This window comes from Sarcophilus harrisii, chromosome 3 (genome assembly GCF_902635505.1).
Source record: "Sarcophilus harrisii chromosome 3, mSarHar1.11, whole genome shotgun sequence".
Lineage (NCBI taxonomy): Eukaryota > Metazoa > Chordata > Mammalia > Dasyuromorphia > Dasyuridae > Sarcophilus > Sarcophilus harrisii.
Genome location: NC_045428.1, coordinates 148,309,386 through 148,321,512, shown reverse-complemented (window position 1 = coordinate 148,321,512; position 12,127 = coordinate 148,309,386). Strand labels below are relative to the sequence as shown.

The following is a 12,127-nucleotide window of genomic DNA, read 5'->3' as shown; positions in this document are numbered from 1 at the left end:
GGAGGGAGGAAGAGGCAGGCCAGAAAAAAGGGGAAAAAAGAAGAAGAAAAAAAAAGAGATTTCATGAAAATCAATCACTTATTGGCTTTAAATTCTAAGTGTTTTGGTTATATGTAGTAACTTTTCCTGACTCTTTAGAGTCTATATTACCTTGCCACTCAAATAAAACCCTTCTCTCTAATTTTCAATCTCTCCCTATCCACAAGGTCATTCTCTGCTCCCTATAAACCCATATGTAAAGAAATTTTGCTTGATCCAGTCATCCTTTCCAATAGTCATCCTGCATTCCTCTTTTCTTTCATAATCAAACTCCTAAAACCACTGCATTATCTTCACTTCTTTGACTCTTCTCTTACTGTCTTCTCAAATCCTTACATTCTATATTTCAACCTCATCACTCAACTGAAACTGCTTTCTCCAATGTTACCAATGGTTTCTGAATTGTTAAATCCATCGACTTTTTCTCAATCCTCATCCTTTTTGTATCTTCCTGTATGAAGCATTTCATATTGTTGACCATCTCCTTCTTAATACTCCCTTTTCTTTGGTTTTCAGTGATGCTATTCTCATATCAATCTGTCAAACAGATTTATCCCATATCTCTCACATTCTTCCCTCTATTTCTATCTTTTTTGAAAGTTTCATTGATATGTTTTGATTTTACATTACCAACATATAGATTATTTCCTGCTTAAGAGAAGTCTCTTTTAATGGAATAAAACAGTTATGTAAAATTAATAATACAATAACCTCATCTGAAAACGTCACATTTCACATCTGTAGTACCCCTTACCTATCTATTAAAAAAAGTAACAGAAAAGGAGTTTCTCTCCTTCCTACATCTATCTCATTTTAAAAAAAGAAAAAGAAAAACAAATTTGCAACAAATACTCATAAGCAAAACAAATTCCTTTAATTGACATACACAAAATTATAGATGGTTCATTGTGAACCCTAAATTCATCAGAGTTCTGTAATGGCCAGCATATTTCATTATTGATCTTTGAGAATCATAAATAGTCATTACATTTATCATGTTCATCATCCTCTATCACCATTTATATAGCCACCACTATAATTCAAACTATCATTTCCTTCTGCGAGAACTACTGTAATAATTTCATTACCAGCATTCATGTCTCAATTCTTTTCTTCCTTATTTTTGACTCTTAGAATCTCTTGTTCCTTTCAAAGCTCAGTTTAATTGACACCTACATTATAAGGTCTGTGCTGATCCTTGAGAGTTCCAGAATACTTTGTATTTATCTTGTCTATACTTTGCATTTACTTTAGATCTATTTAGTATTTATCAATATATGTTTCCTTCTTTCCCTCATTGTTTTGGCAGTCCCCTTATCCATGCTTATCATGTAACCTCTCTAAAGTTAGAGAATGTTTAATTTTTGTCTCTGAATCCAATGAGTACTTAATAACCACTTGTTGAGTCTCTATTTCCCATTTTTCAAAGTTAACAGCATGTTTAAATAGCTCACACAGGACTAATAATTGCATGTGGTTTTTTCTCATCTTTATCTTTTCTCATAATTTTATATTAATTTTTATTTTTGCTCTAACAAGTCAATTATCTGACCAGCCACATTTAATTATGAAATTATCCTGAAGTTTGTAACCAGTCATTTCCTATCAGTTGGTACATAATAAATTTCCCAGTTGGGGGTGTAGGGTGATATTTCAGGGTTCATGATGTCCAATGCCTTCTTGAAGAAATAATTCATGATAGGTAGACATAAGACTTTTGTTATTTTAAAAACTCAAAGCATATTTTCCAAAACATTCATTACCATTCTCCAAATTTTATCTGGGCCTTATACTGAACATTAAGGTATATATTGATTTAGTATGGAAGCTGTGGGGATTAAAATGATCTCACTATAATAAGGGAGACTGAGGCAAAGGTCTGAGCCAATGGGACTTTCAAAGTGTCCATGGTTCCCTCCAATGAAGTGAAACTTAGATCTTTCTCATAACATGAGGTTCTCCTCAGGAACCTATTTTATAGGGCTAGATATTGTCATTCCAGAACAGCTATGCCAAAGGCAGAATAATTCCATTGGCTGATAATGTGTAAACAGTATGTCAGCAGGGTCACAAGCTGGGTGAAACAAGGAATTTCTCCACCTAAGATAGACAGGTTTCTCCTTAATTTGGGCAGGAGGAAATTGTACAAGCTATCACAGTCGGTGACCTAAGTGGTCATAAGATGGTTATCTGCTCCTATTAGTTAAGAAATTGGTCTGAAGATACAAAAAAATGTTTTGGGGGACTTTCCATGTAATTGTGATCTCTGCCAAGCTAGGCTTGGTCACTATCACAAGGCAAAAAAAAGGTGGAGGGGCTTTGATTAACTTCCTATAGTAAACAAGTGAACTTAGAATCTGCAGCTCACAACTCTGAGGTTTTATGTACAGAATGTTGCTGTGATTCTATTAAATTGATTGATACTGATTGGAATGGTATAGGGGTCCAAAATGAATTACTTCTTTCAAAAATCTAGTCAAGATCACCACAGAATTCCACTATTTATTAATTTTTTGCAGCAGATATATATCACAATTGTTTTGTTGGTCCTCTTACATAGATTCATCATGAGCACTACAGGATAAAATAACCAAGTGTTCCACAAAATTGTTGTTGCTCTTTGGTCCAAGATAAAACCGACTCTCCTAATTACTTTATTTGGCTCTCTAAGAGATACCTGAAAACCATCCTTCTTTATATCCTCAGGTTTTATTTATAACAAGAATGTCATTTTAGATATGATTCATTTCTTCTCATATTTGTTATATAGAGACAGAGACCAGAACTGTGATCACCTTCTTATGGGGAACTTTCAGATGAGGAAATACCCTCTACCAAAGCAGATTGCTACTTTCTTTATGAAGGAATTGTTTAGAGCAGAATCAGAGATGACTGGGGACTGAAATGAAGGAACAATATGCTAGACACAGTACTAAACAGCAGGGATGGTCTCTGCTCTTAAGGAGACAATATGTAGAAAACTGTAGATATGAGAGATATGCAAAGTAAATAGAAATTAATCTCAGAAAAAGTACTTGGAGAGGGGATAGCTGGGCTCTCTGTAGGGACAGCTGAACTCTAAGAATACACGGGTAAGAGTAGGAATAATTTTTTTTCTTTCTTTTTTTCCCCTGAGGCAATTGGGATTAAGTGACTTGCCCAGGGTCACACAGCCAGGAAGTGTTAAGTATCTGAGACCAGATTTGAACTCAGGTCCTCCTGACTTCAGGGCTGGAACTCTATCCACTTCACTATCTAGCTGCTCTAATTTTACAGGTGTAGTAAAAAGAAGATGTAAGTTAGGAAGGGAGGCAGGGGGCACTGAGGTAATTCAGTAAAAAGATTTTGTTCCCTGGGAAGTTTCCTATATTGATGTAATCCTAAATTTGGACTACTATAGATCTAGATATAATAGTTAGCATTGATATAGATCTTTAAATTGCACCAAATTCTCACAACCCTGGAAGGTAGATACTAGTAATATCCTCATTTTACAGAAGAGGAAATTAAAGCTGAGAGATTAACTGACTTGCTAGATCACACAGCTAGTTAGTGTCCCTAATAGGATTTGAACTGAAATTATCTTGCTTCTAAGTTCAGCATTCTGTCTGCTGAGGTACCTTGCTGCCCCAAATATCTAGAGAGATATGACTGACTATATGTAGATATACAAATATAGATATACATACATATATACATTTTATAAATACTATCTCCATGTATGTATGTTTCTATATAAATTACCTGGTAGTTTATATACAAATATACATATATTTGATAAATATAATATAACTTATATATACATATGTTACATATAATACATCTTTATAAACATAAATATATTACATATAGTAGCAATTTATATATTTTGTACCTATGTATAACAATGTGTATGTGTATATATATATATATATATATATATATATGTGTGTGTATGTATATACATATATATATATTTACAGCTTATGTATCAACATCTGCTGCAAAAAAATGAATAAATAGTGGGATTCTATGGTAATCTTGACTACATGTTTCACAGTAAATATATATTTATACATATAAATATTATATTTCAATATATAATGTCCATTTATCATATAATTTTAATATATATCATTTAATATATAATATATGGTTTGTCTATATTTATACAGATAAACACACATGTATACATACACATATTTACATAATACAGTAAAAGGAAGACTAGGCTTTTCAGTGTCTTTTCTAAAATATGTTTTGTTCAAATGTTGTATTGTCAAAAAACTCAACTTTTAAACAATGGAAGAACTCCACAAAGCTGAAAGAGACACCTAAACATAACCTCTAGGTTCTTCTAACACACAAATTATACTTTTAAAGATACTTTCTAAAGTTCATTTCCTATTTGATTTAAATAGTTGGGTTCTCCTAAGACAAAAATCACTTCCTTTTAGAAATACTTTCTGAAATTCATTTCTTATTTGATTCAAATAGCTGGGTTTTCCTAAAACACAAATTATTCTCTTTTAAACAAGATAGTTTCTGAAGTTCATTTCTCGTTTGACTCAAATATCATTCAGGATATTGTGATATTAAAAGGACTATTTACCATGTACTGTACCATGAGAATATTAATGAGGGTACTACAATAGTAAGAGCCTAAATAACCTATCTTTATTAAATAGGAAATTTTGGTATTTTAAAGTGGCTGATTTTTAAAAGGTAATTTTTTATTCTATTCCAAGATTTATGATATGCCAGCTTTATTTTCTAGGAGGAATGAAGTTATTTCAAAAACCTCAACATATTAAGACATTTAAGTTTTAGTAATTGTCTAATTTTATAGCAGAAAGAAACATTAGGGGACATATTCCAACCCCTTCATTTTACAGATGAGAAAACCAAGGTCCAGAAAGCATTAAGTGATTTGTCTAGTTACATAATTTATTGGTGCCAGGGAATAGGATCTAAATCTTTTAGATTCATCCTAGTGCTTTTTTAATTGCATCATGACATTCAGTCTGAAAAGTTTGCTCCAGAATTCTGGAAATATTTAATTTAAATTAAAAGTAACACATTGAGTAGATCTAGAAGAATAAAATCATATACACATAGAGAAACCATATCAAGATCCAACATGTTATTGAACTTCTTTTAAAAGAAAAAAAATGCCATATGGTAACCTTACAGCTACATCCTCCCAACTTGATATGTTCAAATGCACAAATTGGGTCTCCATAGAAGTGACTACCTTTTCAGGTTCTAGGATATTCTGTATGTCTGAATTCTTAAAAGCATAGTTCATGAGTTTCTATTGGTAAGTTATCTTTTAACAATGAGTCCATAGATAAAATTAGCTCAATGCAAAGAAATTTACTAAAAATAGGACAGTAAAAAAAGAATGCACAAAAAGATTGCCCCAATAAACCTGGATGAATAGTTCTGCTATTAGATGCTATAGATTATGGGACAGGAAATGAAAATTCCTTCTCATTCCCTCTCCTCTTCTCCTACTCTCTAGTATAAGTAAAGAGCTTATTTTCCACAAAGTTGTTCATGGCATCAATTCTCTTAAATTATGCTGGCTAACTCCAGGACTGGGAGTCTTAGCTACTTAATGGTTTCCAAAGGTATGGATAGTTTTCAGCCAGTCAATCCTAAGATTTTCTTTAATTAAATTGGAGAGAAACATTTTTGTATTTTGTAAGGGGCCATAAGGTACCTATATTTACAATTAAATGCCACATTAACACATTAATATTTCAGTACATCTATGTTAACTACCCTTTGTTTTTTGTAACTACATCAGCTTTTGGAGAAAGAAATAATTGGTTAATGAAAAGACACCTAATCAACCCCACTGTACTAAAGTGGAAGTAGGTCCACAGGTGTGACATGCTGCATATATTTTCAAACTTTTTTTAATGTATTATTGTTTTGCTGATTTTTTGTCTCTTCTTTCTCTTTTTCTTTAAAAATAATGTTGAGATATATGAGATTTCTGAGGATATAATGAGAGAAAGTCTGGTGATATACATATAAAGTAAATCAATTCAAATTTATTTTTAAAAATTTGTAAATCTTAAAAAAAAAATTAATTGGTTAAAAGCCAACTATTTTTCCTGGCATAAATTCTTGAACTTGTCTGAAAATTGGCTCTTAAATGGAAAAAGATTAGAAATCAGTAAAATGTGAATAACTAGGGAGAGGGGCAAGAATCCAAAAAGTACAAAATTCTGGCAATAGAAAACAGAAGTTATTTATATTCCTCCTGCTCCACCTTTCTTCTAATAAGAAATTCTATTACCATTACCTTTTTGTTCATAGCCACACCATCTTCACAGTCTAATACAGCACAGTCTACATTCAGTGATGGTACTTTCTGTATTTTCTTCTCATCATTTCCAGGAACATACAGTACTGCCCTCCTCGGAGTGTACTTGTGATTAACTGAAGAACAATAACCAATCTTGAAAACATTCACTGCCAGAGAGAATTTCCTGCAAGAGAAAAAATTTTAATTTAGGTTCTAAATTATTTCTAATTCCCTTTAAGAGTTTAAATCTTCCTTTAAGAAAAAGTAAAATAGAAATCATGGGTGACTATTGGTGGCAAAGATTGATGAAAGTTAAGAAAAGTGACAATAGGAATAAGTAAGCAAGTAAGAAAATGTTAACTCAAAGTGATTTAACTAGGGTTTAAAAAATAAGAGTGCATACACAATCCTTTAAAAAATGATGTGGTGTGAACTGATGCTGAGTGAAACAAGCAGGACCAGGAGATCATTATATACTTCAACAACAGTACTATATGATGACCAGTTCTGATGGACCTGGCCATCCTCAGCAATGAGATCAACCAAATCATTTCCAATGGAGCAGTAATGAATTGAACCAGCTACACCCAGTGAAAGAACTCTGGGAGATGACTAAAAACTGTTACATTGAATTCCCAATCCCTATATTTATGCACACCTGCATTTTTTATTTCCTTCACAAGCTAATTGTACAATAATTCAGAGTCTGATTCTTTTTGTACAGCAAAATAATGTTTTGGTCATGTATACTTATTGTGTATCTAAGTTATATTTTAATATATTTAACATCTACTGGTCATCCTGCCATCTAGGGGAGAGGGGGGGGGGGTAAGAGGTGAAAAATTGGAACAAGAGGTTTGGCAATTGTTAATGCTGTAAAGTTACCCATGTATATATCCTGTAAATAAAAGGCTATTAAATAAAAAAAAAAAAAACGTTACATTGAATTCCCAATCCCTATATTTTTGTCCAGCTGCATTTTTTATTTCCTTCACAAGCTAATTGTACAATATTTCAGAGTCTGATTCTTTTTGTACAGCAAAATAACGGTTTGGTCATGTATACTTATTGGGTATCTAATTTATATTTTAATATATTTAACATCTACTGGTCATCCTGCCATCTGGGGGAGGGGGTGGGGGGTAAGAGGGGAAAAATTGGAACAAGAGCTTTGGCAATTGTCAATGCTGTAAAGTTACCCATACATATAACCTGTAAATAAAAGGCTATTAAATAAAAAATAAAAATAAAAATAAAAAATGATGTAGTGCTAGATATAGTATGACTTTTGGTTAGTGTGACGTGGTAAACAGAGTATTTCATTTGGAGTTTGGAGACACTTCTACCAGGTATGGGATCTTGGGTACGTAAATTCTTACATGTAAAATAATAATAACTTTTACTACTCCAGAGGGTCAGATATAATAAGTAATATGTATCAGGGGTTTATAAAGCTTAAACCAAAATATTTTACTATTAGTATACTTTTTTAAAAAAATCATTGTTTTCATTACTGGTATAGTGTTCAAAGTATCTATTAAAAAGAAGAAATTAGTACTAGAATATACAATAAAACAGCAATACAATCCTATGATGCTAAGAAAAGAGAAAATGGAAAAGAAATCATCTTGATTTCTTCAAAGGGTAGCAGTCCCAATGAGAGGAGATTTTGAAAGCATTTTCCCAGCCAAAAATCTCTCTTCTCAAATGGAAAAGGCATAATTATCCAATTAAATAATATAATGACCTGCTCATAGTCACATATCAAGTGTCTGATAGAGGTAGTTCATGGATCCAAGTATTTATTAAGCACTTATTATATGCAAAGAATTAGTGCTAAAAGCTGGTGATACAAAGCCAGACTAAAATATGGTCCTACTCTCAAGGAGTTCACATTCTAATGGGGGAGAAAGTATGAAAACAACTATATTTACACCAAAGCTTGTATAGAGAGTAAGTGAAAGGCAACCTCAAAAGAGACAGAATGGGGGAGAGGGAGGAAAGGAAAAGGAAGATCTTTATATATATATGTTATATTACATATCATAAGAATATAATACAATATATTATGCATATATTTATATAGTACTTCTATGTACCAGGCATTGTGCTAAGTACTTTATAAATCTATCTCTTTTGATCCTCACAACAACCTTGTGATATGAGTGCTGTTTCCCATTTTAAAGTTGAAACTGAAGCAAATAGGGGTTAAGTAATTTGTTTACAATTACACAGCTAGTAAGTTTTTGAATCCAGATTTGAACTCAGGTCTACAGGCTCAGAGCTCTATGTATTTAGTTGAGGGGATTGAGATTAGGAAGAGTAGAAAGTATAAACTAGCAAAGACTTCCAGCAGGAAGCAAAAATTGAGCTATAGTTTGAAGGAAGTCAGGGGAAAAAAGAAGTGGAATAGAGGAAGGAGACTATGGCAGGGATAGGGAAAAGCAAATCAAAATGCATGTGAACACAACTAGAAAGTACATTGTATGGTGCATGGAATAAAGTATAAAAGGATAAGAAGACTATAATCTATGAAGAGCTATAAATCTCAAATAGTGGATTTTATGTTTAATCCTAGCAGTAATAGGGAGTTACTGGAGTTTATTGAGTGTGTGTGAGAGTGATATGTTCAGATCTGTACTTTAGAAAAATCACTTTGGCAGCTATTTGGAGAATGACTCGGAAGCAGGAGAGACAAGATAAGGAGACTAACCAAAAAATTATCACCATAATCCAGGAGTAAGGTGAGGGATTGGACCAGGGTGATGGCGGTGTCACAGGAGAGATGAGGGCATATATGAAAGATGGCACAAGGGTTAAAATCACAAGGTTTAGGAACAGATTGGATATGTGGGCTAATGAAAGTGGGGAGCTGAGAATGATACTGAGTGTCTGTAAGGATATCTGGGTATCTGTAAGGATGATGATGTCCTCAATAGTAACAGAGAAATTGAAAAGGGAGATTTGAAAGGAGACATATTAAGATCTCTTTTGGACATAATACATTTGAGATATCTATTGGACATCCAATAGACAGTTGGAAATGGGGCTGGAGCTTGGGATAGAGATTTGAATTAGATATATAAATTAGCAAATTATCTATAAACAGATAATAACTATACTTGGAATATTTGAAGTGATTCCCAAGTGAGACAATGTAGAGGGAGAAGAGTAATGGGCTTAGGACAGAACTTTGGGGGACATCCACAATTAATAATGGCAACATGGATGGAGATCAAATAAAGTAGATTATGAAGGAAGTCAGAGAGATAGGAGGAAAACCAGAAGAGAACAGTGTCTTGAAAACTAAGAAGACTTGTGTAACAAGATTATTGTATAAATATGTATACATATATTGGATTTACCATATATTTTAATATGTTTAACATATTTTGGATTACTTGCCATCTAGGGGAGGAGATGGGGGAAAGGAAGAGAAAATTTGGAATACAAGGTTTTGTAAGGGTCAATATTGAAAAATTATCCATGCATATGTTTTGAAAATAAAAAGCTTTAATTTAAAAAAAGAAAACTAAAAAGAAAGAATATGCAGATCAAGATTATCAATAGATAACTTCAAAACTAACAATATGACTTCATATCTGAGCAGTGGAGGATGATAGATTCTAGAAGGATTCAGGAATTCTAGATATTCTTTAGCAATTATAGATAATCCTGATCCTAAGTCCAGTTCCCTGTTCCCATCTTCTCTTTTCTTTGTTTAGCTAAAGAGATTTTTCTTTTAAAGATATTTCCCAATATAGACCAGCTATTTCAAAATCATTATAAATATCTGAGAGAAGACCAGGTTCATAACTAGCATATCTAGTATAGTTTGGCTCCGGGTCAAGAGAAAGGGTAGGCAGGAGAGATAATACATTAAGGCATTTCTATCTAATGAGAAAGTGTCCTTATAGTCATCAGAATCCCTGAACCTTGCCTTTAATCTCCCACTGGATTATATTACTATGTCATGAAACTATGATTGATTTCCCTCAATATAATCACCTAATCCCTCTATTTTTTGAACTAGATGAAAATATTGCAGTTCTGATAGTAAACCAAAAAAAATTGCTCAAAGTATAAGTTGTGAAATAAGAGTTTCAGCATAACATTTCTTTTAGGAATTTTATGACTCCTTGGATTGAGCTTCTCTCCTGAAATGAACCATCAAGTAGATCAGTCTATTGATAACTTAGACCACTAATCCTCCTACAAAACCTAATACCATGCTTGGAACACAGTGGATGCTTTATAAATGCAGAATATTTAGTCAGATATTACTTGGAACTGGACATTTCTAACATATATGACCTGCCAGAAATGAAATAAAAAGTTAGTCCCTTCCAAGTCAACTTAGAAAAACTCATTCAGGCTATTACTTCATGCAACGGCAACTATATTTGATGGAAGTAGGGAGCAGACATGGTGACATCAATGAGGCTGTTAAATGGGAATTAAGTTTCTCCTTTTGTGACTTTTTTAATATTCCTTTTTTACTTTTCTGGGAGAAAAGAGCTTTGTTTTTCTCCAAAGAGTAGAGCTGGGTATTCTCTCTGTCTCTCTCTCTCTCTGTCTCTCTCTGTTTCTCTCTGTCTCTCTCTTTCTCTGTCTCTCTCTCTCTGTCTCTCTCTCTCTCTCTCTCTGTGTCTCTCTCTCTCTCTCTGTCAATAAATTTTTGGCCCTCCTTTCACACCAAAGAAGTCTAAATTTTTTCTTTTTCTTTTATGGGGTATAATACCTTATTTTAAAAGTTGGGTTAAGTATTTGTTCATAAACTCTGTATCATCTGTGGCTTCTACAAAACTCTCCTCAAATTCTCATTTTATTTCTTATGCTGACCCACAATATGTCAAGAACATGTTGGGAAAGTCTATGGAATGAATAATTGTACTTCCTTTCACTCACTTTACAATACAGTCAAATTGGTTTTTTCTCTGTTTCCCATACAAAGTTCTCATCCCTTTTCCATGTTTTTGTACCGATTCTCTCCCTTCCCTAGAATACACTCCCTTTTTGTCTCTGCTTCTTAGAATTCCTAGTTTCCTTTAAGCTCAGCTGAAGCCTCACAAGAAATCTTTTCTAACCCAGCTGCTGATACATCCCCTCTCAATTTTCCTATATTAAAGCATATGCAAAACATTTACAAAAATAAATACAAGGCTATATTGACAGTAGTTATTTTGTATATGTATGCTTTTAAATGGTTTTATATGTACGTGTTGTCTTCTCCAAAAGAATTAAGGTCCTTGAGAGCATGAGTTATTACATTTCTACACACAGCTAATAAGTGTTTGAGGTTGAGTTTTAACTTGAGTTTTCCTGATTCTAGGCCTGGTACTCTGTCTATTCTGCCATCTACCTGCCCAGAGTAAGGCTTTGCTTTAATTCCTGATATAATTCTAGAGTTTGTTATAGAAGTGGAGGACTTTTATAGGTGGAATTTTGCAGATGGTATCAGACACAGTAGAAGTGTTGGTTGTTTTACTGAATAATTTTTTTCTTTTTATATCTTTGTTAAAGATAACACTTTGTTTTAAATTTTCTTCTCCCATTTGTAGGTATATAACTAGAAATGATTGTGCTATAAAGGATACTTATAAAAAAAAAAATAAAGATTTAAATGAAAGAAATAAATCAAATCAAAGAAAATAGATGACATTTTCAAGATCCAAAGTTGCTTTTTTTTGAGAGGGTTGATGCCAGGCTAATCTTTTTTTGACTGGGTTATTAGATGGAGAGATCAGGGAAATATCATAAACACTATATGCCTAGTTTCTAGTAAAGCCT

The 12,127-nt window shown here is 32.8% G+C and overlaps 1 protein-coding gene across 2 annotated transcripts in view; it reads right to left on the bottom strand.

The window, feature by feature from the left end:
• Positions 1-12,127, bottom strand: part of CLYBL (citrate lyase beta like) — a 347,744-nt gene that overhangs the window by 161,700 nt on the left and 173,917 nt on the right. For both annotated transcript variants that reach the window (XM_003765767.4, XM_023500508.2), the window contains exon 2: positions 6,335-6,521. In XM_003765767.4, the coding sequence (XP_003765815.1) occupies positions 6,335-6,521 (187 nt within the window). The remainder of the gene's footprint in view (positions 1-6,334; positions 6,522-12,127) is intronic.